Here is a 27,622-nt window from a genome sequence, read left to right on the forward strand (position 1 = left end):
GGCGACAGGTTGTTCCTAGTGTGGCATCTTTAACTTAGCAGGGGCTTTGATCTGGACCACAGCAGCAATTGCACCCAGCTGGGCTGGATTCCGCTGCAACTCGTGTCAGCTCAGTGTGCTGGATTTGCTCTTCAGCTGTCGTTATGAATTTTTAAAATTAAAATCAATGCCAAACTCCCTATAGAAACATTCCGTGCTTGACAAGACTCCTGTAGAATCCCAGAGAGAAGTTCCACGGGGCCTCGTCTTACTTTTCCTGGTAATATGAAATCTAATCCTAAATGATTTATGACCAGCGGGCCTGTAGCTTATCGGCATATTTGAGGAGTGACAGGAGGACGGAAGGTGGCAGTCAGAAGAGCCTCCCACAGAGACAAGTTTCAACAGCGCAGAGGAGGAGGGGGCTCCTGTCAACTCAAAATGCATGGAGGAGGGGATTTTTTTGGCAGGTGTCTCCTGCAAGGATGGGGAAAGCGATACTTGCTGAATTTCCTTCCATACAGGGAAAAATTGGTGGTAGGATAGCATCAGCTCTAGGTTGGGCAAGACATCCCTTCTGCACTGAGTCCAGCACCTCATCACAGTTCTCACCAGCTGCTGCCCCTCTTCCTCTTCTGCCTCCTCCTGCTACCACCTGCTTGTTAGCCGCAGAAAGCCAAGGAGCACCCAGGCAGGTGAATAAGCAAGTAGGTTGCAAAGCTGGAGAGGAGGAGGTCCTCTGGCCACAGAGGTGTGGCCCACTGGCAGACGACTGACTGCGCCAGTCCCTCAATGCCGGTCCTCCTCCTGAGTGCCTGACCTGAATCTGGCTAGCAGGGAGTGTTGCCCATGACCAGCCAAGCAAGGAAAGCGCAAGCAAGCCATCAAGTCCAAAACACAGAAACCTTCGTTATTTTCAATTATCATTTATTTTTATTAACAATGTAAGAATTAAAAATCTTCCATAAATAAAAGGACTTGCCTGGCAGCCTCCCAATACTACAGGTATAAAATATGAGCGATTGTACAAAACTGTTAAAAGACACCAGGCACACAGCTGGGGTGAAAAAGGACCGGCCGGTGCTTGCTGGAGTTCTGCCCTTGCCCGGCTTGTTTTTCTTTTTTTGGAGGTGGGGTGTGGGAGTTGCGGGGAGGGGAAGAGCCCCAGGCTCAAGGCCACAGGAAGGAAGGGACACTCGCTGTTCAAACCACCACAATGGACACAAACTGGCAATGAGGGTCAAAGCAATAAGGGAGGTCCGGGGGAAGGAAGGCACCCCCACTGGCCCCCAGGATTCCCTTCCAGAACACATCGCAGTTGGCTTGCTCTGAGCAGCTGATTCCCAGCCTGCAAAGTCCTCAACCCGCCCCCCCCCCACCTCCTGGGGTGGGAGTAGGGGAGAAGCATAGAGGGCAACCCAGGTTCTGTCCCTGCGAGGGAGAGGTAGCTCCACTGAGGTCATAGCAGGAAGGGGAGGACTCCAACCCAGCACACCCCTCTCCGGCATGAAAAGAGAGCGGGCTTAGTGGTGCAGCCAAGGAAGGAGATCTCTAACATAGAGAGAGCAGCCAAGTATCCCTGGCCGAGTAACCCAAGGCTGGTTTCCTGTTGTGTAGAGCCCTCTTCAGAAAGGTGGGGGGGAGAGGAGAACGCCCAGCTGGATGACCCTAAGAGAGCACCCGGGGGGGGGGGAGCTTGCAGGTTCCAATCCCTTATTGGTTTGCCCCTATGGGTACAGGTGGGGCACGGGAGAGCCAGAGGTCAGGAGCTGCCCCGGATCCTCTCCATGTAGCTGCGCAGCTCGTCTGGGTCATGCAGCCCCATGTCCTCGCACACCCAGCGGATGTCATCTTCGCTGGCCACCAGGATAGACTGAACGGCAGGAGCAGAAGGCGGGGGGCTGGGAGCGGAGCCAGGGGGGGACGCGAAGGTCACAAACTCCACGCGCTTCCGCCGGCCACCCACCTCCCTGCCCTCCTTCTTTCTAGACAAAGTGGTGGTGAGGGCTGGGCTCCCAGGGGCAGGCGGGCCCAGAGTGCTGGCAGAAATGCCCATCTCTGGCCCTGGCGGTGGCAGTGGCGGCGGACCTGGGCTCTCCTGAGCCACAGCCTCCAGCTTCCCTTCTAGCCCCGCACAGCAGCAGCACCCGTCGCTGGTGCCGGAAGGGCCCAGGGGTTGGTCCTGGCAGTGCTGGTGGCGCAGATCCAGCTGCCGGCTAAGCTCCTCTTGGTCGGTGCCCAGCCAGACCCAGTTGTGGGGCTGCGGGGCAGAAGAAGCCGGCCCCGAACCAGCATCGGGGGGCTCCTTGCGCTGGTAGCGGAGGACAAAGACCACGCAGTTGATGAGGAAGATGAAGATAGCGAGGCAGAAAACCCCCAGCAGAACATACATGCCTATCTCCAGATCCGTCACCTTGGCAGGGGCCTTCACTATCTCATCCTCCTCCTCCACCTCCACCTCCTCGGGGTTGTTATAGGAGCTGCCGCCAGGCTCCTCAAATTTGGTCATGGGTGGCCCCACTCCCACTGGGCTGCGCCTCCGTGACCCCCTTCCGCTTTCAGTGACGGTTGCAACCGTCACTGCTTCACCCGACATGGCGCCTTCCGCTCGCTGGAAAGGGGACTCTCCGTGGAGACCAGGGTCCTTCTGCTGTGGGCTGCCTGTGGTTGGGAGGTGTTGGCCAAAGTTCACTTCCAGCCACATGGTGCCCTGGGAGAGGGGGGCCCTATGCTTGCCCTTGCGGCAGGAGTCTGGAGGGTGCAGGCTCAGCTGCAGGAGGGATCCTCGGCCCGGCCCCTCCGCCACGGCCACGGGGCGAGCCTGCTCCTCATCCAGCCGCACGGAAACCACACGAGGGTTCAGTGAAGAAAGCGAGAGCACCGCATCCCGCCAGCCATAAAGCTCTACGGGGGCCAAGGTGTGGTCAGTGAATACCAGCCAGATGGTCAGCACTGCTTCCTGCAAGGAAAGGGAATGTGGGATCAGGAGGTGGAGGAGACCACACAGATTAGACACACCCCTGAGTTTAATATGAGGTAGGCTTGCCATATCTGGAGCAGTGAATGCTGGGACTGACCCCCTGTAACCTGGGTAATTGCCCCCTCAGGGCTGGAGGTCAAAAGTCCTTAAGAGGCTGGCTTTTATGTGAATTCATGCTCGCCTGATTTGTGCCTCTTTTTTTTACTGTTGCTTTGGTATTGATTCTGATGGTTTTTATGTCATTTGTACTGAAGCTATTTTATTTATTGAATTGCATTTTGAAAATCTGCCTGGAGGACTTTGTTTGGTTCCCCTTTTTCAGGTCCTCATTTGTGGAGGCAAGGAAACTCATAGCACAACTGTGCCAAGCCACATGTCTGTACAGGTAGATTTTGCCAGACTGAAGGAGGAGACACAAGGCTGCGGGTTTCAGTGGCAGCCATGAAATCCAGCTCCTACCTGGGTGGACCAAAGCAGGGTGGGGGCTTCATCTTCAAAGTGCACCCTCCATCACTTCCTTGGACCAAATGGCTGATGAGCCTTAAACTTGCCACACCACCAACTGCCCAATAGGGCCCTTCCTCTGCTACCTACTGCAGCATCTTCTCACCTGCTTCAGGGAGCGCAGAGCAGAGAGTCCCTGACACGTTGCAGTGAAGACATTCAGGTGTCCTGGCTCCATGGAGAGTGTCAGCGAGAGGCCTGAGACTAGCTGGGCCTGCAGCTCTGAGATGGAGACCTTCTCCTCCGTCACCACCAGGGTCTGCTCCCCCAGGATAGAGTCAGAAACAGGAGAACGCACCTGAACCAGGGGATAGAGAGGACATGATGACCCTCAAGAGGAGACTTTTCGCAGAACCAGTACCTTTATTCTTTGATATTCTTCTGAATTGCTTCAGCTGGTAAATAGATAACTAGTACCAAGCGTCCTCTGGTGTGTAAGTGAAGCTGGTTCCCCACTAGTGATTGACAAATATATGTAAAAGGAAAACGCTTGTGGGCTGTTTGTATGACTGCCATATTCCCCTTTCTTTGTAACTTCCCTGCATTCACCACTGGGATGTTCAAACATTACATTCAGCAAGTGTAGAGTATGTGAACTCAAAACAGTTGAGCTGCACACTTGCACAATTATTCACATGTAATGTTCAGCGAACACACTTGCATAATTATTCACATGTAATGTTCACATGTAATGTTCAGCGAACGTACCATTTGTGTGCCTGTGTACCCAATAGCTGAGCTCTAGAAATAAACAAGTGTACACAGGTAACGTTTCACACAAACGCTTGTACATGTGTCAATACAGCTTGTGCTTGTACCTGTCATCCTACCCTGGGATCTTTCCCACTTTGTTCCCCACTTCAGTGTCCTGTCTTCTGACTCCCTCCTCCCACAGCAAACCATATAACCTATCCTAACTGTGTTCAGATCACACCCACCTGTTCCTAGGCGTTCACTCTTCCCATTGCTCCACCTTTCCCTCAAACACCTCTGCTATCCCGCAACATCCAAAGCACATGTCCAGACTTCTAAGCGACCCATCTGAAGTTATCATCACACATCAAGCAAGCTTCTTGCCCCACTATATCTCAGCAGCCAACAAACAGCACCCCAGCCTCTCTTTCCCCCCTGGCCAGCTCCTTACCTCGACAGATGTCATTCCTGGTTCCTGGCCAACCACTACATTTCCACCTTCCAGTGTTGCCACTCGGGGGTCCTGGATTCTAGCGTGCTTTTGCACCAGATGAGAGACATCCAGCAGCCAATCAGAGCTTGGCATATAGGTCAGGTGACGGCCACCATCTAGTGGGTGAGCCACAAAATGGGCAAGGAAACGGACTCCGGCGCGCTGGTACTGCAGACGGCAGCCACGAGCTCTTCTCTCGGCTTCCTCTCCACCGTCTTCAGGCTCTGTTGGGCTGCTGCTCGGAAGAGGAGGGATAACTTGTACTGAGCATTTATAATGGCACATTTCAAGTAATGCACTCGAGGTGCATTATCTCAGTAATCCCGACAAAAGCTTTATAAAAGAGGCTGGAATTATCCCCAAGTAAACCCTTACATGAAATTAACATCTACTCCACCTTCCTACAAGAGTACCGAGTGTTCCAAGTGTGCACAATGTAATTCCTACCATTTTTAGATTTTATTTTAGCAGTCTGTATCAACACAAGACCTCTAAGTAGTTTCCAACGAAAAATTCCAAAATATTCATTTGGAAAAAAAAATTGACAAAAGCAAAGATTAAAACCAAGTAAACATAACAAGTTAAAATTAAATCTGAACTTTTAAAAGGTACGTAGTAGAATTACATGCTAAAATTATATGCCTGGGTAGGGTTTCTGAAACAAATAAAGGTTTTCAGCAGGTGCTGAAATGCTACAGCAAAGGCACCTGCCCACATCAATGGGCGGGGAGTTCCAAAGATTGAGATGACATTTCCATTATAACTTGAGTCAGGTGGCCATCCTGCTGTGTAGCTTAGGTACTTTGCACCTAGGCAAAAATATATATATATATATGTCTCCTTGCACACTCTCATGCTTCTCTTCCCTTCTCCTTCCTTACCCTTTCTCCTCTCTCTGTGTTATTTTAGATTGTGAGCTCTTAGGGAGAATGATGTGTAAAGCACCTAGTAGTTTGTAGGCACTATATTATACCATAATTAACATCATCATCTCTTGCTTGCTGTGCACTGGGTATTAATCAAGGCACCACCAGCAGCCATGCTTTGTTTGCCCGTTGATCATTAAAGATGTTCAAGGAACTTCCAGACAATACAATACGTATGGAGCACTGTCGCCATTAATCTCTCTGCCAAAATGCAAATGGAAATAATCAATTCTCCAAGTTATTTTTCAGAGATTTAGGTATCTCCCCAGCAGCCACCTGACAGGATAACAGGAACCATTTATTAAAGAACTGTAGAGGCCAGTGCCAGAAAAGGTACCGACACAGGGGAAAGCCACTATGAAGACAGGAATCAAAGGGGAGGGGAGCAGAGCAGTGCTCTGTCTTGCCTTAGAGGAGCCATGTATTCCCAGCATCAACCAACAGGCTGATGTCGACAAAGACTATGGTGCATTTTGAAACCATGCTCCTAGACCATCCATGAGCAGAAACTCAGAAATATAAGCTAGGTGCCAAATGGCACCTTAAATCTAGGTTACGGTTGCCACAAAGGAATTTCTATTTGCCAGGGGGTTGGACTAGATAACTCTCAGGTTCCCCTCTAACACTACATGATCCTACTCTCTCAACTACACTGCTTGACTGTAGCTTGCTCTTACAACAATTCACTTGTCTCGGTATGCAAGAAGGAGAAAAACACACAGTGGAAATGGAAAGGGACTAAGACAGAGGTTTTTAAGCTGTGATCTGTGAGTCCATTTGGGGGGGTCTGTGGAAAGGCTGAAGCACAGTCAAATATATCTGTACTCAGCCCTGCACTTACTTTCCTTGATGTGATGATGGAGGACTAAGATGCCCAACTAGGGGGTCATGATTTGCACAGAAGCACAAGACTTTGCTACACACAAGTCAAGGCAGGATGGAGATGGCAGTCATCAACCTGGTGCCCAGAAATCTCCAGGTAGTTACAACTTGATCCGCGCCAGTAGCAAAACATGGCTGGGGAATTTTGAACACTGTCCATGAATACATCATTCTGTTTTGCATTCTTTGTTCTCTTTGACCCACATGACAACAGCTGTCTATACAGAACCACTGGGCTTGCATGGAGGAATGAGAAGTCGCCCACCCTACGAGTATCAAAGCTCTGGCCGCTGACTAAATCAGGGATGGGGATCCTTTGACACCCACCTGCCAAGGTGTTGCTGGATTGCAACTTCCCCCACCCCTCATCACAGGGCATGGTGGCTGGGGCTGATGTGAGTTGGGAGTCCAACAACAGCTGGAAGGCCACAGGTTCCCCATCCCCGCTCTAAACACTCCCTTGAGATTATCCCTCACATCTTCCCTCTCCTCTTGCTTAAGCACAGAGAGCACACAGACCTCACTCTGTGGCGTAAACACTAGGCTCAGTCAACCCAACTTGGTTCCATAGCACTTACCCATCTGGGGCCGGACCAGGTACCCTCCAGCCTCGCACCTGCTCTAGAGAGGTGTCTGTCAGCTCAATGCGCAGGGGCAGCAGTGGGGCCCAGACAGTAAAGAGCAGTGAAGCGTGCAGCCGCCGGTACCAGAAATCCACCCGTACACCTCGTGCCCCTCGGCTCTCTTTGCCCCCTACGTAGACAGCATCACACACGTCAGATACCTGAGGAAAAATTGAGGAACACATCAAGAAGGTCCACAAATGCAGAGACAAGGGCCCAGATATATGCTGGAAGACCGCATAAGGGTGCAGAGCAGGTGAGAAGAAAGATGTTCAGGTCCCATTTCTGGTTATGGACCTGGCCATAGGCCTGTTATATGCTTCCTCTTCCCTCCCCCTGATGTGCAGTTCATTCAGCGACTGTAGCCAGGAATTCTTATGGGGTTCCACCTTCTTGTAGCCTACTGAAGAAGGCAGATCTGGCAGGGACCCAAGATTTGTGGAAGGGGAAAAATGAGAGGGGGGGGTTGAGGGGGGCAGGGAGAGGTACATTTGTCTTTCCTGTGACCCAACATTTTTCAGTCACTAGCCCAACCCATGAAAAGACAGAGGAAGAAGACAGAGTAAGCTCAAGACAGAAGACTGATGAGGACAAGGCCTGTCATGGAGGCAACTAGAAGGCTGTGGCCTACATTAAAGAATGGGACAAATCCATGGTTTGCCAAGTCTGAAGCTGGGAAGCAGGAGAAAGGATACTGTGTAAGAACAGATGAAACAAAGAGGAGGCTTGCAAGGAGCATAGGAAGACAGGTGCATAACAGCACTGCATGTTTAAGGTGGACAGATAAAAACACCAGTTTTATACAAAATGGGCATCTGGTCATTTTTGGGGCTACAGAGACTTGTCCCAGAGATATGGACAAAGAATGAAGTCTGGAGTTAAGACCCCTAGGAAGCGGATTTTAATCCTGTGGCCACAGAGAGGGAAACAGACCCTTTGTGAGGCATATTAGCTTCTCACCTGCAGGACCTGCTTGTTGGAAGACTCACAGCCCATCTGGTCCGTGACCTCGGATACTGCTCCCCCAGTCTCTACCACAACCAGCTTCACAGGCACTGAGTGGGGGATTCCTGTGAGGAGGGCAGTGTTCACAATCTCCTGCTCCTGAAGAAGGCCAAGGGGAAAAAAAAAGTGAGGAACCAATGTTAGATGCCCCTCAGGGGTACCTTATGAGGAGGGAAAGCACAGCCCTTCTAGGCCTCACCTTCACCAGTGGAACCAAGGCCCGCACATCTCGCTCTGACACTTGGATCTCCCACACCATCTTGTCCTTCTCAGCCTCAGGGTCCTGGCCAGGATACTCCACTTGCCAGGTGACAGGACGGTTAGAAGCTAGGCCCCCTGTGGCATTCTCCACGACAAAATCCAGATACAGGAACTCTGGGGAATCTGCTGCCCTAGATGGCGGTAAGGATAGGCAACAACACACTAAGTGTAAAGCAGAAGTAAACACAGAGCCCAGGAGAAGCTGAGTAGATCATAGAACTTCACTAGGCCTGTTCAACTTAGATCAGTGATGGAGGTCTTTTGAGATTTCCTGCTACTTTCAGAAGCACAGTTGGAAGAAGCAGGGGTGGTGGGCACTCTCTTCTGTGGAGTCCAGGAGGTGGAGCACTTTGCCCTGGGCCCCCTCAATCTTGGTTTTCTGTCATGACCTGAAAGGTTTTTATTCCAGCAGGCATTTGGCTTAACCTCTGGAACAATGCTGAGATTTATACTGTCTCTTAATGCTTATGTGACTTGTTCTCAATTTTTGTTCATTACAGAGTGGAAAGGTCGGATAGGAAGAAAAACACCCAATAATTTTTTCAAATAAATTCCTGAATTTCTATTTAACTGGCTGACCAAGCTTACAGGGGGACAAACAGTTAAGTTTCACACATCACCAGACCCAGTCTTTGATTCAGGCTACAGCGGAGAATAAGGAGGAGACACTATAATCAAATATTGCTTAGAGAGTCTGGACCAATGAAAGTTGCTCCAGTCACCTAGTTGACATTCCTTTATAGAGGATAAGGAGAAGGTTTGGTGTGTTTTTCTGTCTCAGTGTTCTCTTATCTCCTTACTTTCTTCACAGAGAGCCTCTCAAAACAAGACTATCTACATTACTGTAGCTGAACAGTATAGCTCTCCCTCAAGAGTCCCTTGTAGAGTCTTTGTGTTCAGCAGACAAAACAATTCCACTGAAAGAGATATAGTAAGGGCTGTGAGTATATTGCAATTCCACAAGAACTTCAAAAAAACAAACACCACAGAAGTGCTACTGGGTACAGATTCCTATTTCCTGAAATCTCAGCTTTCATTTGAAATAAACAAAAAGTTTCTAGCCCTCATGACGCCAAGAGAAGTCCAATGAGCACCTACCTCCAGTCCAAGCCACTAGTAAGGGAACGCCGACAAGTGACCAGAGCGGTGTGGTGTTTGGCCCCCTTGAACTTGTCCAGCTTTGCAGTCCAAGCCTCTGGCCTGGTAGGGCGGGCTGCCAAAACCTGTAACCCTTTCTTCACCTTGATCCTGAAAGGAAAACCAGCAAAGTAAGGTGTGTAGACAGGAAAAAGCCAGCAAAACAGTTTCACAGCAGCTCTGGCGATAAGCTAAGGAATAACGAGGGCCAGGCCCCGGAGGAATGAGCACCCTGAGGCTTGAACTGCCTATAATTGAGGGAAGACGGCACCAGCGAGCTAGTGTAGCATAGTGGCTAACAGAATGAGCTGTGGATCAGGAAGTCCCCAGTTTGATTCTTGCTTCTGTCATGAAGTGACCTTAGATAAACCGTATTGAGGGATAAGAATACTGACGGTTAAGTTTTTAGCAAGGATCACAAATAAATAACACATACAAAGCGCCTGAACACTTGAAAGTGCTCTCTGGTTGTTAAGAATTAACATAACCACCGTTGACTAGAAAGCTCCCCCTAAGAATTCAGATTCCTTTATCATTCACTGGAATGAGAACGTTATGGCTGGAATCCCAAGGCCTGGCTCCCCTGACTCACCGGAGGATCAGTAGGTCGGCCGTGAAGTTCTGCTGCAGGATGAGAGTGGCTGTGAAGAGCTGCCCCGGGCGAAGGGCCATGTCGGGGACGCGGACCATCACGTTGTCGTCCAGCCGCACTTCCTGGCGCCGTGGCAGGCTCATTACCCTGATATCAACCGGGCCCACATAGTGCAGTCGCTCCTTGCCGCCCTCAGTGCCCGGACGTGGCCTTTCCCGGGGTCGGACATGGAGGCACTCTCTCGGCGTCCTCCCGGGCAGCGTGGGCTCCAGGGTGTAGTACAGCTCAGCCCGCAGAGGAGTGATGGTGGAATCCTCTCCCTTCCTTTGGCTGCTGGCGGGTGCAGGAGAGAACCAGCGAGGGGGGAGCTCTAGTTCCACCACACACACACCCAGCGGTGCCTGGTCAGGAGAAGCAGAGAGAGACAAACCATGTGCTCCTTTTAAGTCCCTCCTCATGGTATGTGAACCCAGGCAACAGCCTTACACCGAGTCAGGCCATTGGTCTGTCTAGTCCAGTATGGCCTGCTCTGATTGAGTCTCAAGGATCTCAGGAAAGGTCTCTCTCAGACTAGCTCTCTGAGATGCTTATAATTGGAGATGCCAGAAATGGGCCTTCTGGACATGCAGCAACAGCTCCACCATTGAGCTATAGTCCCTTACTTTGGGAGTCCAAGAAAGCTACTCTCTCCTCACCTTACCCTACAACCAGGATCAGCCCAATACACTTTGATGACTGAAGCAGACCAAGAAATGTCACCCGGCAGCTGCTCTTTCTCCCAGCCCCTCCTCCCAACCCGCCTTAAGTGGCAACTGCCACTCTTTTCCTCTCAACCAGCCTTGGTAGGGCAGCTATCCCACCTCACTTTAAAAGACACATTGAGTGTCTGACCAAGAGGTCCTCAGAGGTCCCACTTTTTGCCCCTGTGGTGAAGGGCTGTGGTGCAAGCTCTTTCTGGGCCTATCTCATGCCATAATACCTCACTCTGATGAAAGGGGATTGGGGGCAGGAATATAGCTCTGTCCACTTTGGTCCAGTGACCAGAAATTAGCTTTTGTTTTGTTCTTCTGCCACTTAGTTACTGTAGGTAGTGGTCAGTGATGGTGGCTCTATGGCCTTGGCTGACGCACACAGGGCCCAAATTTGCCAAAGGGTGGGTAGGTGACAGCGGGGTGGTAGGTGGGACTGTGGGGGGGCAGCCATGGGGGACTGGGCGGTGAGAAGCACCATCTGCTGCCCTGCGCATTCTGCCACCTGAGTGAAGAGGCTCACCTTGGTTCATGGAAGGGCCCATCCTGCTTGTCACCATATTCCATTTCTACTAGTTCTTGCTCATCAACTCTGTCTCTCCTTCTGTCCCTGTCTTTTCTGTCTCACCCAGCCCACGCATCTTCTGGTGGGGATCTGAAGCCAGAGTAGTCAGTAAAGCAGGACCAGCATGCAGCAGGAAGCCCACATCAAGGCAGAACTTCACAGACTCACTCTGACATTACCAGGCCACCAGCTCAAAAAAAGGCAGATCTGACAGTTACCACATGCTTGGCCTCAGGGTGCAGAGGGAGCTCTCTGCTGAGCTTGGCCACCACTCAACCAGTTGCCACCGGTAACTGACAGGGGGCTCGGGGAATAAAGCTAATGGGCTACTACAGGGAAGGCCAAGTTGAACTGCTGACATTTTGCAGCCCTTTACAAGTTGGATGTTAAACCTCCCAGGCTTCAGCAAGAGCAACGGAATGGCTTGAAGAATCACTGACTTGCTCACAAATGCCTCTCCCATGTTAACAGATTGAACTATCCCCCACAATGCATGGAAGAACAGAATATGCACCCTCCCTTCTCCATATGAGCACCCTGAGGGCAGCTTCACACATTACAGAAAGTCCTGGTAAGTAGAGCTGTGAGTCGCATTTGATTTCTGCACTTCCAGGAAACCTGCAAAAGTAGAATCCCTGCATTTCCCAATGTGTGAAGTTGCAGTGAAGCATCTTCAGTACAGAAGCCAACACCTGCTCAGGGTAATTCCAGTGCTTTATCATTTCGGTTTTCTTCCCAGCAAAATACTAAACATTTTCACACGTGTTCTGAATGAACAGCGGAGAGCTTGTTAAATTTTGCTTTCTTTTGAAGAGTGGTATGAGTGTGTAATTAAAAACAACAACCAGTTATTTTAAAAGCAGAAATCTTCCCCACACAGAGATATTTAGAAAAGAGCCCATTCATCTTTTTATGGGGGTGGGGGGTGGGCAAAGAGGTTTTCCCAGTTTTGGAAACAGTTTCATATTATCCAACATGCAACAGAAATAACAAAGCTATAGAAAGAAAGGCACCCGTTGTATAAATTTAACGTTCTGTGTAAGAAGGGATTTTTCTCACCTCTGGAGAACTATGATGAAAAGCTTCCTCTCCTGAAATTCACTCTCCTTTGCAATCATTACAGGTGCATGAGCCCTAATATCATAGATTCACAGAATTGTAGAGTTGGGAGGGACTACATGGGGCCTGAACCCACAACAATGAGATTAAGAGTCTCATGCTATCCATCTCTGCTCTAGAATCAGAGTGCTGGAAGGAGCCTCATGAGTCCTGCCACCTGGAACACCGAGGATTTGTAGACGTAAACCATAGCAGATGGATGCTTGTCCATTTTCTTCTTAAAAATTAAAATAATAATAATAATAATAATCCAAGGAAGGGGATTCATATGACATCCCTGGCCAACTTCGGCATTCCACTTTCTAGTTTGTTGATAGATGCTTACAAGAGAATCCTTACAGTGAATCATACCAGAACTTATTCTGTGGGCCTTAGGCAGCCTGGTGCCCTCCAGATGTTTGGGACTACAACTCCTATCAGGCCCTGTGAGGAGAGAATTGCAGTCCCAAACATGGGGAGAGCATCAGGCTGCTGAAGACTATCCTATGACATTTCAGGGTCATGTACCAAATCTCTCCTAAGCAAGGCAGTTGGCAGGGACGACAACGACTACCCAAAAGTGGCATCTCATTGACCAACCTGGAGGTGGCAGGCACGGTGAACCACCTGGGCCTGGTGGAAGACATGTAAGGTGACGCATGGCAGGGCCTGCTGTCTTGACATCCAGTCCTGCCCTTGGAGGTGGAAGAGCACCCTGGTGTATGGCTCGTAAGGGGACACTGTGCCCTCAATGGACACAGCCCGGATGTCCCAGGCAGTGGAGACGTCTGTGGATTGGGAGTCATCAGCTGGTATTGCCTGGGGAAGAGAGGAAGTCTTGAGCTCTGCTGAAGCGCCTCACAGCAGGAATCGAGAAAGCAAAGGGAGTCCCCTTGCACAGCTGCATGTGACTATTTACCTGCTGAGCTGTGAAAGGGGGGTAGCCAGCTTGGATGGTGGGCTTCCCTGACAGTCGACGGTGGAGGAAGAGGAAGGTCTCTGAGCGGGAGCTGAGGGAGGCATTTCCTGGCATGTAGCGGTCTGTACGCTGAAGACGGAAGTACTCTGGGCCATTTAGCACTTTTAGTTCGGCTGGAAGGTACACCGCTTCAGGAGACTCAGATTCACAGTCCGCTGCAAAGAGGAGAACCACGTCCACCAACATCAGCCTTTCAACCTCTCCCCATACCCCAGTCCAGATATACACGTGCTCTTCCACAAAACCCTGACTAGCAATGGGAAAGGCTGAAATAAAGGCAGTGAATACTTGCCAGAGTTCAGGTGTTCCACCTTCTGTGTGTTCCAATGGGTGCAGGCAGCATGGGGACATACAGACTAGTCATAATCCCCAGAGACAAGTGCAACAGTCATGGCGCCTTGTGTCTGCATGTCTGGCCAGTGTGCGAAGGGGCTCCATGTGCAGACCGAGCTCCTTGATGCAATGCAGGACTCTGGCGCCCAATCAGAATGCTCCCCTCACATGGGGGAGTCCTAGACATGTTCACCAGTCAGTAAATCCCCTTCACACACTGGCTGAACGCATGGACAGATGTGTGGCTGCTGCATGCACCAGCAACACCAGCCCTCACATGCTATTTCAATGCATGGGTAGGGCATTTGAAACTTTTAACCTTGTCTGAACCAGGAATCAAAGTCAAACCTCATGTGTTCCAGCCTCAGGCCTAGGATTCAAGAGCCAGAACCACTCTGACTTCCTCTGGCCCTCCTTATCCTACTAAACTGAAATCAAGGTGTGGAAAAAGGAAAAGCAGTGACAATTCTCCCCATAAATTTCACGCACATGCTGTTGCAGTACTCATACACATTCTGGAAAGCAAAAAAAAAAAAAAAAACACCACTTCCAATTTCTCTCTCGGGAAGATATTTCAGGAAGTTTCTCATCTCTCTCCAATTGATGTTCTAATAACTGTGGAGCTCTGATACCCACTCCTATTACAGTCAGATTATAGGTTTGGCCCCCAGCACAGCGTCTCTGATTCATGGCTGATCTTGCATTGTCTTATTTTTTATGATGATGATTTCTTTCCCTCCTTAGAAACTCAACGTTCAGCTGTCTATGCAGCTGCCAAATGAGCACAGAGCAATGTGTGTAAAAAACCAAACCAAACCAAGAAAACCCAAACAGTTATTTGCATATCCCTGTATATTTAGGATTCAGAGTTTAGCATTTAGCTATCCCATCTGTTTAGTATAAGTGTGGTAGATATGCCACTAAAGGGGATAAAGGGCACAGTTGTCCATATACAAAACTAGAGAAAAATAACAAGGAGAGCCACCCAAACCTTGCATTCATTTCTAGCTAAATAGTTACAGGAATTGGGGCTTATCAGAATAACTCAATTTAACTACAGTATATTGAGCCTGATCGATAACAGGTGGTCTGTCTGTAGAAACTTAAAGAATGGGCTACATGTGGTACACCACAAAAATGGGCTGCGTGAAAAGGCACACCACAAAAATTGCCAAGCAGTTCTTGCTTTTGAATTGGGGTTATGGGCACATAACCTTGGTTAAAGATTCTGGTCAGCAGTCATCATTTATTTGGTGGGGGTGAACCTAAATCCACTACCAGTACATTTCCGAGCACAATTCTAAGTGTTGGTGCTGACCTTTAAAGCCCTAAATGGCCTTGGTCCAGTATACCTGAAGGAGTGTCTTCACCCCCATCGTTCTGCCCGGACACTGAGGTCCAGCTCCGAGGGCCTTCTAGCAGTTACCTCACTGTGAGAAGCAAAGTTACAGGGAACCAGGCAGAGGGCCTTCTGGGTAGTGGCACCCGCCCTGTGGAACGCCCTCCCACCAGATGTCAAAGAGAACAACAACTACCAGACTTTTAGAAGACATCTGAAGGCAACCCTGTTTAGGGAAGCTTTTAATGTTTGATGCATTACTGTGTTTTAATATTTTGTTGGAAGCCGCCCAGAGTGGCTAGGGAAGCCCAGCCAGATGGGTGGGGTATAAATAATAAATGGGTGTGATTCGGAAGCAAAGTTAGTAAGAGGCACCTGCAACAAACATGTCAGTGTACAGTGCTCCTGTTCAGAGTTCCAACCAAACATGCACTCTACCAGGATACTCCATTCCATTTCCTCTCTCCTGACCCCATTTTCAGCCTTTTCACTCTCAATAGTCAGTCCAGATTCCATGCCCACTGAATACACTCAGTTCTCTATGGGCTGTTTTGAGATTCCCCTCCCCCTGCAAGTATGATTTGTACTGAAAATCTTGGGGTCTGCCCAAGTCTGCTGATATCTCCCTCATGTACGGATTGTACTATTTTGGCTACATAACAATCCATACTCACTCACTATTAATATATAGGCTACATCACCTTTTAGCTTCAAATCAGTTATTTGAAAAACGGGACTTATAATTGGTAATCTAATAAACTCTAACACAAGGACAATGCTACCAATTTTTTTTAACTGCTCAATAAGCATAACATTTCAAGCTTCTAAAAGATTAAATATACAGGATTTTTTTATGGTCTGGAAAAGGAGATTAAATTATGCCACATTCACAGAGAATTTTCTACCTCTCTTTGAAAATCCCACAAAGGTAGCACGGAAATGCATGCAACCAGAAAATGCATGAATGGCAGCGTGAGATGCATGACATTTGGCAGTTAGATATGAGCCAACCTAGTTCTGTTTATGGGATCAGACAGATTTCTAGCCCAAGGCAGTGCTACTCCACCTCCTGCCAAGGTCCATCTCAGGATGTCTTCATGCTTGAATGGCAGCTAAGACACAGAAATCCTACCGTGTGTGTGTGTGGTTTTAAAAAAACAAAAACAAACCATATTTCTGAATGAATCCGAGAGCCTTTCATTCCAATTTACCACTGCAAACTCAAGCTGAGCTGATTTGGGCATGTCACTGATTTGGAAAAAATCAAGCTCTATGATTTTGTAAACTGCACTTCATGGTACATTATGCCTAAGAGGCCTGAGGTGGTAGAGCAGAGTATATGAGATGATAGGAAAAGTAAAGATTAGGTCATTATTCAGGATTACAGACGCCTTAACTGTGTATTTTCAATACTCACAGAGATTTTGTACCATGCTTTGAAGAGACCTAAGAAACAGATCCTAATTTCACTTCCCCCTGGCTTCTTACTACTGGTTCTCATCAATCCGTTAGCTTCCCACACACCCTGTGGATTCGATTTCAAGCTCATTCAGGGGCAATTACATGTTACGTGTCGACCCATGATTCTTTTTAGTGGCATTTTCTTCCTCTTCTGTACACTGCAGCCGACAAAGCTGAGATTTGAAGGAGAGCATTGGCACAGAGGGTGAGAGAGGCTTCATAAACCCTTTCCCTTGCGCTGCTTCCCTGCCAAAAATACCCTACACATTAAAAAAAAACTTACAAAGTAAAAAAAATGTGTATACACCGCTCCTTTCTTCAGCTGAGGTAAGAGAAGTTGGGGAGGTAAATTTTCAGAAGAAAAGTAGCACAATTTATTATTTATTTATTCATTTATTATTATTGTTTTCAATCTTACGCATTTCAATAATTTTACAATCATTTTAACATTTCAAAACTCGACTTCCTTCCCCCTCTTTCTGCAGTTCCTTAATTATTATTTTTTTTATATTTTCTGCACATTCCAAATTCGCTTAATTTACTCATTTATACATCTACTTTAAGTAAGTGTGTATGGAGTTCCTGGGCTAACAGGACTCCCCTCTCGCAGGAATAGATATTTACTAAAATGGAATCGTGCCGGGGCTCTTTCAACTAAAGACTTTCTCTCCCATCAGTTTGCAGACTATTGCCCCCAGTCTTACCTGGAGCGTGGTAGACATAAGCGTACTGCAAAACGAGAGCATCGAGTTTACATCTTTTTAATTTCTTCAGTGTGTTAGTAATCCTAGGGCAGCACTCACCTGGGAGATCTCCTGCACAAGCGCCGCTGAGATGAATGGAAGCTGTGCAGGAGCCAGGCCGCACTCTTGTGTAGCTAGCCCCTGTTGTTCTCAATGGAGCCTGAACAAGAGATCTCCCGTGGTGGATTGTGCCATGAGCAAATTTAAAATCCTTAGTTGTCTTAATGTCAGGCTGTTATCTGAAACCGTAGCTGCCTTTTGGGGAAGAGAAAATGCTCTCGTTATGAAGGATTTTAAACCAAGGCATTTAAAAGAATCCAGAAGACAAATACAAAATAAATGGAATTGTAGAAGGAAAATGACATCCTTTTTAAAGACACATCCAATTATTAGGAGTACCTAGAGCTAGCAATTCTGCTTTTGTGTTCATGAAAAGCCTGGGGAGATTTTGTGTGCGTGTGTGTTAAAAAGTCTAAGGTGTTTGCATTTCTGCTTGTTTCCCATTAGAAATGCAAACCTCATCTTTCTCTGAATTCTCTGGGCACCCAGAGAACGGTACAAACACATCATCAGATGAGAAAATGGAATGAAAAAGCTCAAGTAGCTGAGAGAGAAAGGGATTTCAAGTCAGATCATTTAACTCTTTGGACCACACATCATAGTTGTCCATCGCCAAAGAACTGAGCGACAGTCAGCAAAAAAAATATTTTTTTTAACAAGCCTCATCTTTTAATCTTCTCTCCCTGGAATTAATAAACCATGATCAGGTCAAACATCAGTTGGGTGGGGTGGGTGAATATATCAACTACACCAGTGTCAGAAAGAACCCCCCCTTTTTTTCTTTATGAAGAGTAGTACTCAGAAGGTGGCCAAAGACCAGCATTAATTAAGCAGGGGAAAGCAGGGATTAGGGAGAGCAGATACACATCTTTTTAAGGGATGTTCTTTATTTCCACACAAAAGCTCTGTCAAACACAATGGATGCCCCTTATTTCAAAAACTCCAGAGAATGGACACCACAATTTTGCTCTGCCCTTTATTTTTAATTTTTGCGATTTGATAGAAGAACGGAACAAAGCCTTGACATTCTTATAATCAAGTTTGTGCACTCTTACATCGCATCTGTTAGGTGGGTTTCAATAAAAAGGGGGGGGGGACAATATGCTGGTTAAAATTGGTTAACGAGGGGTCATTTTAAGGCAGGTGTGGAACCCACCAGAATAAACCAGTAAAGAGCTCCTTTGGCACCCATTGTACCTAATGAAACTTCTGATCTGTCCGCTAATATGCTTTGTTCAGTTTTGTTAACATTTCTATCTACACCCCAGTTCCACCTGGGATTTGAGGTTTTCCAAAGCAGCCATTTTAATGCTGTAGGATGTGCGAGGGAGGGATTGTTGTTCTGTTTTGGTGAATGTTGTTTTTCTTCCCCTCGCAATTATTTTGTGTATGGGGGGAAATATTCAAATAGATTTTGGGGTTTAGCTTTAATTTGGGATTTCTCCAGCTCCCAAACAATGTTAAAAATGATAATGATGCTGCTCTTAATTAACTGAAACCTAATTAGAGGCTCCGCTGAATTATCTATCAGGGGGGGGGGGGAAGGCATCATGATCCTAGCATTAAAGGAGCCTGAGGGGGAGGGGGCACGTGTGGTGTGTAGTAGCAGGCTGCCCCATTGGGAGGACAGTTGTAGCGGTCCATCGGGGGGGGGGGGGAGGCGGTCATGGAAATGGCATTCAGCACATCACTCGGGATGAATCTTTTGAAGGCTGCTGCCTTGAGGTTTCGTTGTTTTTCAGCTGCCCTTCAAAAACAAGAATGACATCTCTAGCTGTAAAGACAGCCTTCCAGCTGGAACCTCAGAGGTTCCCACTTGTGTCCGAGGGGTTAGGTCAAGCACTGTTGCTGCTACAGCCACTGGGGCAGCGGATGGTTGCCAAGGCTATTAGTATCCCTTTAAAACTGGGCCAATGAAGGGTTGTTATTTTTTTTTAGCAGGCAGCAAGTCCACCATCCCCTCCCCTCCAATTGTGAAGTGCCAATCATCCAAACGCCATATTCTAGTATGAAGGGGGGGATGCTCTCTCAAAATGACGCTGTTCATTTCCCCAACACTAGAATATTCCTGTCCCACCATTCCTCCAGTGTATCTATTCTGGCCACAGATAGAAAGAATCATAGAATTGTAGAGTTGGAAGGGACCACAAGGGTCATCTAGTCCAACCCCTTGCAAGGCAGGAATATTTTGCCCATCAATCCTGAGATTAAGGGTCTCATGCTCTGCTGGGTGAGCTATCCCAGTATGATAGATGATAGATAGATAGATAGATGATAGATAGATAGATAGATAGATAGATGATAGATAGATAGATTAGATAGATAGATAAATAGATAGATAGATGACAGATAGATAGATGATAGATATTGATGGATGGATAGATAGATAGATAGATAGATAGATGATAGATAGGTGATAGATAGATAGATGATAGATGATAGAGATAGATGATAGATTGATAGATATAGTTGGGTCTTTATGTATGCATTTTTAATAGATTCTGGTCACAGTTCTGTAAAATAGGTTCACAGATAATGCCCTGTCCAAATGATGCACAGTAGGCGAGCTCCTTCTGGCTGGGTGGAGGTTTGAACCCAGGTTTCCCTGATTCAAATCCAACCTATTAACACTGTTCTGGCTCGGTCCCCCAATGCCAGAAGCCAATGTACAGCCAATTCTTCGGAGAGCACCACATGCAAAGAAACTGCACACAAAGGGCGTATAAGAACAGGGCAGTTTGGGGGGACTAAATGCATCTTCCCAGCGTCCATAGAATCCAACCCTGCTCCCTACCCATCTGCACTGCAGACAAGAGCAGAGAGATCAGAACTATCTATTTCACTCATCTTCCTCTGATATTATCTGCACATTTCCTTTTGTGCTTGTGGTTATCACATGTTTTGTAGGGTTGGGTAGCATATAATATCACTATGAGTTGTCACATCCCTGTTTTTTTTTACAAGGATTCCACTCAATTCTTCTGGGTTAAAGTGAAAGCACCAAAGCAGGAGGATGTGGTCCTGGCACAGCTGTGTTCGTGGACATGTTAACACCACACCTTTTTTTCCCCTCCCGTGTGCATCTAGAAATAAGGGTACAGCGCAAAACCAAACACCTTTTGTTCATGACAAGCTCAAAGGAGATTCTGAATGAACATCAGGAAGAACTTTCTGACAGTAAGAGCTGTTGGAATGGACTTCTTTGGAAGGTGGTAGACTCTCCTTCCTTGGAGGTTTTTAAGCAGAGGTTGGATGGCCACCTGCCATGGATGCTTTAGCTGAGATTCCGGCATTGCAGGGGGTTGGACTAGATGACCCTCAGGGTCCCTTCCAACTCTCCCATTATGAGCTCAGTGTGTCACTCGGGTGCTGCCCTGGAGGACAAGGACCAAGCCATAGGCATGGGTTGGCTTGCATGCATTGAATGAAGAACGAGCCTTCCCACTCCCCCGTGCTATGCACATTCATGCTCTGCTAGAGTTGGCCAAGTGATGTTGGGTGAGAATCGTAGAATGACAGAACTGGAAGGGACCTCAGAGGTCATGATAGTCCAACCCCTGCTCAAGGCAGCACCAACAATGCAGGGTGCAATGACATCATCCCTGACAGATTGCTATCAAGTCTGCTTAAATGTGAAAGAGATCCACACCCTCCCAATGCAGCCTGTCCCACTTTTGAACATCTTGTACATTTCTCCTAATGTTTAACCCAAATCTTCTTCCCTACCATTTCTGTCCGTTGGTTTTAGAGCTGCCCTCTGCAGCGGCAGCAGGAAAAAAAAGTCTGCTTCACCTTCCACATAGCAGATATTCAGAGTGCACTATCCTGTATCTCTTTAATCTTGATGTTTTCCTGGGCTCCTTTGGGAGAAAGGGCAGGATATCCATTTAATACATAAATGAACCTTCTCTTCTTCAGGCTAAATAAGAGAGTCAGCATCAGTCAGATTCTAGGCATCAGTGGAGCAACCAAACCAAAGATACTGGCTGTGATTCAGGGAAAGCAGTAAGATTTCAAAAAGACTAAAAAGCCAAATCCCTACATGGGAGCTGGCAAGTAATTCCCCACCCAAATCCCCTTGCTCTGCATATGCCATCCCAGCTCACGGAATTAGGAACGCCCCAACCAAAATATTACAGTCTGCCATCCAGCACTACAAAGAAAATGGAAATGCAGGCACAAAAAGGGCACACACAAAAAGAAATCTTCAGAGAAGATCAGATTCCCTTAAGCAAGCAAATAAAAGACATGAAGGGACCAAGAAAGTAATAGAGAAAGTCAGAGACTGCAAAAAAATAAATAAATCTGGAGATAAGGGTGAATTACAAAAGAAAGTTTATTTTAGGCTTTCTTGGACATTTACCACAAAAGAGTGTGTGTGTGTGTGTGTGTGTGTACGCGATTTAAAGGAAAACTTACACTCCCCTCTTTTTCCATAAAGATAGTTTTTTTAAAAAAATCACATTTTTTGAAAACCAGAAAATTTAAATCTACCCCTGAGAGCATGTACAACTTTTTACAATTGTTGAGCAAGGATACCCTTCACTCAGACTTTGAACAGCACATTTTAATTGTGTGACAGTCATGTAGAAGTTAGAAAAATTTCTTTTTGACCAAAGAAAATCATATATCCAACAAACGGACAGTGCAATCCTGTCCTCCTCATCTTATGTTTGCCAGACAAGGACAGTATCTTGACTATATTGCACTGATCTTGTTGTTTGTTTAGTCATTTAGTCGTGCCCGACTCTTCGTGACCTAGCGGCCATTAATAGTGGGGATGTAGAAGTGCTCTGCCCAACAGTAAGGGTCTTGTGGCACCTTAAAGACTAACTAATTTTATTATGGCATACGTCATTTTTAAAACGGCTATGACTTTAAGGTGCCACAAGACTCTTTTGGTTGTCTTTGCTGTGACCTACTAACAATACAGCTGCCCCTCTGGAAACTGCCTAACAATGAAGCTAACACAGAGACGGAGCTGTGCATCCCTGGCCATAATGAAACCTCCATAAACTTGAGCAGTTCTGCTCTCCCCACTCAGTCCTCTGTATGCAGAGCATTAATGATGTTGAGCCCTGCGGGGATCCCCTTATCGCACCTCCCACAAGCCCTGGGTCGGGTCACAGACTTTCCCCTGAGGAAGCAGCAGATGGCTGAGAGATACCGTGACATCACACCCTGCCCCTCTAGGTTACAGAAGGAGAAAGGAAACAAGTGGTCTCTTTACAAATTTAGCTTCTTCCTCCCTCAGGGTGAGACCTCTTGTCACCTCTGCTCCCCCTCTCTGCTAATCACTATTTCTTCCATCAATTTCCCCCTCGTCAGCTTGACAACATGATCCAGATATATAACCTGTCCTCTTCATTCTTGGATTGATTGAGTTTCCCCCCTTTCCTTCCATACAAACCTCAGTGGGTGGGTGCTACACCCTTCAAGGGTATCTATCTGTCTGTCTATCTATCTATCTATCTATCTATCTATCTATCTATCTATCTAATCATCTCCCTGTGTTTCTCTCCCTCTGTTTTTGACCATCAGGACTCTCTTCCTTTGATATGCCATCTTGTACACCAGTTTTTCTCCAGGGATGCTCCCATTTAAAGCACCCACCAGTTCTGCCATCACTTCAAAAGCAGCGGCTGCGAACAATAAATGTATCCACCACCGCTTTGAGATATTGCAGGCAATAACCATTTCCTGGTAGCTTCACAGGCTCCCCTTGAATGAACAGGACCAAGGGGAGGATTTATTCGTCACTTTTTAAATGGTTCCGACGATGACTGATGCTCAGAAACATCCTTTGCTCCAAGGGGACTAAATGAGCTTTCTGTCAAGAATTCAACACAGGAACAATCTGATCAAAACAATGTTGGGCGCCTCTTCTTTGGCCAAAACCATCAAAGATACATTGTGGAGGATATCATGCATGCCGCCAAAAGCCATCTGCATTAAGGGATCGACTTAGGTCGTATTCCTTCGTCAATGGCTGTCCATATGGCTCTGGAGGCAGTTTTTAAATCAGCCAGGCACACAGTTGTGCAGTTAACATTAGTGAAGGGGAAGAAGCACTGCTTGGCACCCTCTGCTTAATAGGAATTTATACTAGAGCTGGGACAATTGGTGCTATAATCTCAACAATTGTGCTTAAAAGAGGAAATGATGGAGGAAATGCTCGCTCTTCAGAACAGCTGAAAAGTGCTGCTACTCGCTACAGTGGTATGTGGTCATCTATAAGCCTTGATACGAGATTCTAAACCAACGCAAGACTAGTGGCACATTCTGACTACAACAAATTGCCTGTGGAGAAATGACTGTAGAACATCAAAGTCAGAGAACAGTAACAGTCTCAGAGCAGGAGCAAATAAATCAGCATAAGGACCCATATTGGGAGAAAAGCTTCTTCAGAAGGCTGAAGTAAGGACTGGGGAACAGGGTGGAGCATTTGAGGGGAGAGGTTCAGCCAGAACAGGTAGAATTCTGCTCTCTCTTTCTCCACACAATATACAATTTCATCAGCTTCAGCTTCCCAAGGGAAGAAGTATCAGCTCTAAGGCTTGAATCATTTGCAAGTAGCCTACCCATCTTGCAGGCTTGGAGGGTGGGGGGGAGATACACTGTGCGGAATAATCATGTCTTGCTGAAAAAAGGGGTGGGGGTTACCAAAAGCTAATTGAATTACAGCATCAACTGAAGAGTCATTTGCATTTCCAGATAAGTCCTAGGGAAATCTGTTTCTTCCCTCACCCCCCCTTCAGCAGCAGGTAGAGGAAAGACGCATAAAAGATGCGATAGCAACGGCAAAGCACATGGGGGGGGTCCTATAGGGTGCAGAGTGGGGGCCCAGAGCTGGCTCGGTTCCGAAGCTACCTTGGGGAAAACTTCTGTTTTGAAAGCCGGCATGTAAATCGGTAAACAAATAAACAAAAACGCGGGGTGGAGGGGGTCGAAATGCTCCCCTTCAACCTGATTGTCAGTACGGGGAGATCGAGTGGGGTGGGGGCATTGCTGGCCCGGGAAACAACTGGAGGGGCACCTCCTTGGAGATCAGGGAGCAGCGCTCAAGGGTCCGGAGAGGGGGAGCAGGGGGAGAAGAGCCCATTGGCTCCCCACGCACACAAACCCCGCAGACGCGCAGAGGTGTTCAGCTGTTTCCATGGAGATCCGAAGTGAAGGCAGTATAGTTTTTCAAAAGCCGCTTTTTAAAGAGGGTCCCTACCAACCAGGGGGAAGGGACGGCATCGGTTTCTGACGGGGGAGGGTGGTCCACCGCTTTAGGAACATGCAAGACCCCCACATCCAAGTCGCGATCGCACCCCCATTTCCCAGCCAGGGGCAAAAAAAACCGCAGCTGGATCGGCGAGGGGGCTCCAGCCCCAGCCAGGACTCACCTCCGGGGGCGCGCAGGTGGAGCAGCGCGACGGCCAGCAGGAGCCAGCGGGCAGCAGCACGAGGGGACTCCATTCTCCAGGAGCCGATCCGTTCCCAACTCCGGCTCAGATCCCCACTCCCGGCGCTGTGGAGCGCATGTTCTCTCTCTCTCACACACACACAGTCACACGCACGGCAGCCCGGCTCCGCTGCGGCGCCAAACTCCAGGTGCGAGCGGGCAATCAGCGCCGCCAGCCGTGCGCGCTCGCCGGTGCGCTGCGCAAGCCGCGCATCCCTGCCCGGGCCGCCGCCGCCGCCGCCGGGCTGCTCAGCCTCAGACAATAGAGGCAGGCAGGCAGGGGGAGGGGACCGGAGCACATGGGATCAGCGCCTTCCCGCTGCGCCGCTGGGTCCTAAAGCGCCTCTGAGAGCCCCCTCGATGACGGGCGACCCAGTGCCCCACTAGCCGCGCCGCCCCGGGCCGGCGGGAGAGGCGCGAAGCCAGCTCCGAACAAGGCGGGGAAAAGGGGCGCGGCGGCGGCGGCGGGAGAGGGCGAGTAGCTGAGGGCAGCGAGAGCGGCATGGTCAAAACGCGAAGGGGAGGAGGAAATCCAAGAAAGTGGATTCCCGCGAAAGAGAAGGGAGAAGGAAAGGGCGGTCGCGGAGGGGACTCTTCCAGGCGGTTGTTTTATTCCAGCGCGTTTCATTATCCAGTACAGAACTGTTCGCACACTTCACTTCTGCTGTTGTTTCCAGTGGTTTCCAACTTTCACCCTTTGGGACAAGAAAGCGGCCACGCGGGTGATGTCTTGAGATGATGAGAAATTCACCGTAGTTTTCCTGAAGGTATCCTGGGAAAATAAAATAAATAATAAATAATTTTTATTATTTATACCCCGCCTATCTGACTGGGTTGCAAGAGAAAAAAATAAGGTGCTATTTCAGTATTAATATTTTTTTACAAACCACAAAAAGCGACTGGATACTAATAAACACCGGTTAAGTTTCCTTAATGCCGTCTGCCCCTCCAATGTGGTTAATTTTGAGGCCTGAAGTAAATTTAACAGTTGATATAGGGTGGATTTCCAAGCTGTGTTCTTTTGAACAAAGCCTTATAGAGGCATGCAAATGGTGTGGTCCCCGTCACCCCCACTTTTAAATTTTAATTTTGCAGGTGACATTATTTCCTATTCACATTAGTTTACAACATTTGGATTTGCTGTACAGGGAAATGGCCTGGAGAAGTAGGATTCAGGCAGCACACAAAGGACCTTTTAAATTCAAGACTTCATGCAATCCTAAGAAACAGAAAGAACTCTTGTCAGGTTTGATCAAGCCCTCATTTACAGATTTTGACAGCCTGTCAGACAATAGAGGAGAATCTACCTAAAATAATTCCCCAGTTCCCATTAGTCTGACTATATGGAACCACCACTGTTGAACACATGAGTAAAAAACCAGCAGTCTGAACCCACTGAAGTTCGGTTTCAGCCAGCTAATCGAATGCCAGTTCAAAAGGACTGTTGTTGTTTAGTCATTTAGTCGTGTCGGACTCTTCGCGACCCCATGGATCAGAGCATGCCAGGCACTCCTGTCTTTCACTGCCTCAAAAGGACTAGCTTGCTTCAACTAAAAGATCAGCAGATCCCTCCTCCTGTCTACTGACTGACTCTTCCACAGGATCTCATTTCTGCCCATGGACAGGAGTTCTTGCATTCAAGGAAGCCTAGTTAGCCTAGTTAACACTTGATCCACTTCCCCAGTATGTTGAAATCCACACACACCCCACATGAAATCAGTGGAACTTAACATTTGAGCAAATGTCCATAGGATTGCGCTGCACAATTTCCTTTTTGCAGAAGGGAAAGTGAGGCTGACACTCAGCTGCAGTATATGATTTGAAGTAGAATAAGGGCTCAGGATTTTGTTTTCAAAACAAATGCTGAGTCCTGGAGCATGTGCTTCTGAATATCTCTGAGCGTTTGCAGAATGCATCTCTCTCACCACTAAGCAACCTCTGCCATTTAGGATTAAGGAGTTTAGAATTAAGGAACAGGATTTCCAGAGTTGCTGAGATGGCTCCCAGGTAGACTTGATCACCATTCCATTTAGTCTGAAAATCAAAAAGCCTTGGAGATAATATTTTCTCCAAGGCCATCAAGTGAGTTCTGTGACGTGTAAGTTGAGACCTGAATGTCTTTCAGAAGTCAGGCATGCACCAAAATGTGAGAGTCCTTCTGTTCATATTGCCAGCCAGCCATGCTCTTTGCCAGGAAACACTATTCCATTCCATCTCAATAGGTTTCTGCAAATTGGCTTTTGTTTTTTGTGCTTATGCAAACCTCAGAGTCTCCCTGAACTTGCTAATGCCTCCCTTTTATGAGTGGGTTGTGCCATTTTGGCTAACTAAAGACAGGCAGTCAGAGAAGGCATTTAGGATGCCTTCGTTTGCTCTGGTAATGCTGGCTCACATACCTCTACTAGTCCTTATAAACAAAAATGGAATATCCTTACTCAGAGGCAGTAGACCTCACATCCCTACCTGCAGGGAAGAAACAAAAGAGGTATGGCTATCCCCAAAATGGCCTACTTCCGAGTTTCCTTGGGGCAAGAGATTGGCTACTGCTGGAACCAGAGTACTACTAGCCACAACTGCTGTGCTTCACCTCCACTGCCAGAGGCGGTGTGCTTCTGAATACCCATTGCTGGAAACTGCAGGAGGGAAGAGTGCTATTGCACTCAGGATGCTGCTTGTGGGTTTTTCCTATGCATCTGGTTGGCCACAGTGAGAACAGAATGCTGGACTAGGCAGGCCATAAGGGCTAATGTTTTTATATAGTATGCAGCCT

The 27,622-nt window shown here is 47.7% G+C and overlaps 1 protein-coding gene and 2 long non-coding RNA genes across 3 annotated transcripts; 1 reads left to right on the forward strand and 2 right to left on the reverse strand.

Annotated features, from left to right (window-relative positions):
• Positions 1 to 891: 891 nt before the first annotated feature.
• On the reverse strand, positions 892 to 25,262 carry TMEM132A (transmembrane protein 132A). The gene is made up of 11 exons (XM_081930462.1): positions 24,794 to 25,262; positions 13,407 to 13,621; positions 13,088 to 13,306; positions 10,076 to 10,476; positions 9,445 to 9,594; positions 8,285 to 8,477; positions 8,041 to 8,184; positions 7,036 to 7,241; positions 4,608 to 4,884; positions 3,570 to 3,761; positions 892 to 2,938 (listed from the first exon to the last, which is right to left on the reverse strand). The coding sequence occupies exons 1-11, from the start codon at positions 24,864 to 24,866 to the stop codon at positions 1,742 to 1,744; spliced, it is 3,267 nt and encodes a 1,088-aa protein (XP_081786588.1). The 5' UTR covers positions 24,867 to 25,262; the 3' UTR covers positions 892 to 1,741.
• LOC309381034 lies at positions 11,088 to 18,937 on the forward strand. The gene is made up of 2 exons (XR_014173271.1): positions 11,088 to 11,960; positions 17,850 to 18,937. It is a non-coding gene; the product is annotated as an uncharacterized lncRNA (long non-coding RNA).
• A 179-nt stretch (positions 25,263 to 25,441) lies between the features above and the next one.
• Positions 25,442 to 27,343, reverse strand: LOC309381051. Its single transcript, XR_014173280.1, has 2 exons — positions 27,249 to 27,343; positions 25,442 to 25,624 (listed from the first exon to the last, which is right to left on the reverse strand). It is a non-coding gene; the product is annotated as an uncharacterized lncRNA (long non-coding RNA).
• Between the last annotated feature and the right edge of the window lie 279 nt (positions 27,344 to 27,622).

The sequence above is a fragment of the Podarcis melisellensis genome (genome assembly GCF_964234715.1).
Source record: "Podarcis melisellensis genome assembly, chromosome: 1".
NCBI classification, from domain to species: domain Eukaryota; kingdom Metazoa; phylum Chordata; class Lepidosauria; order Squamata; family Lacertidae; genus Podarcis; species Podarcis melisellensis.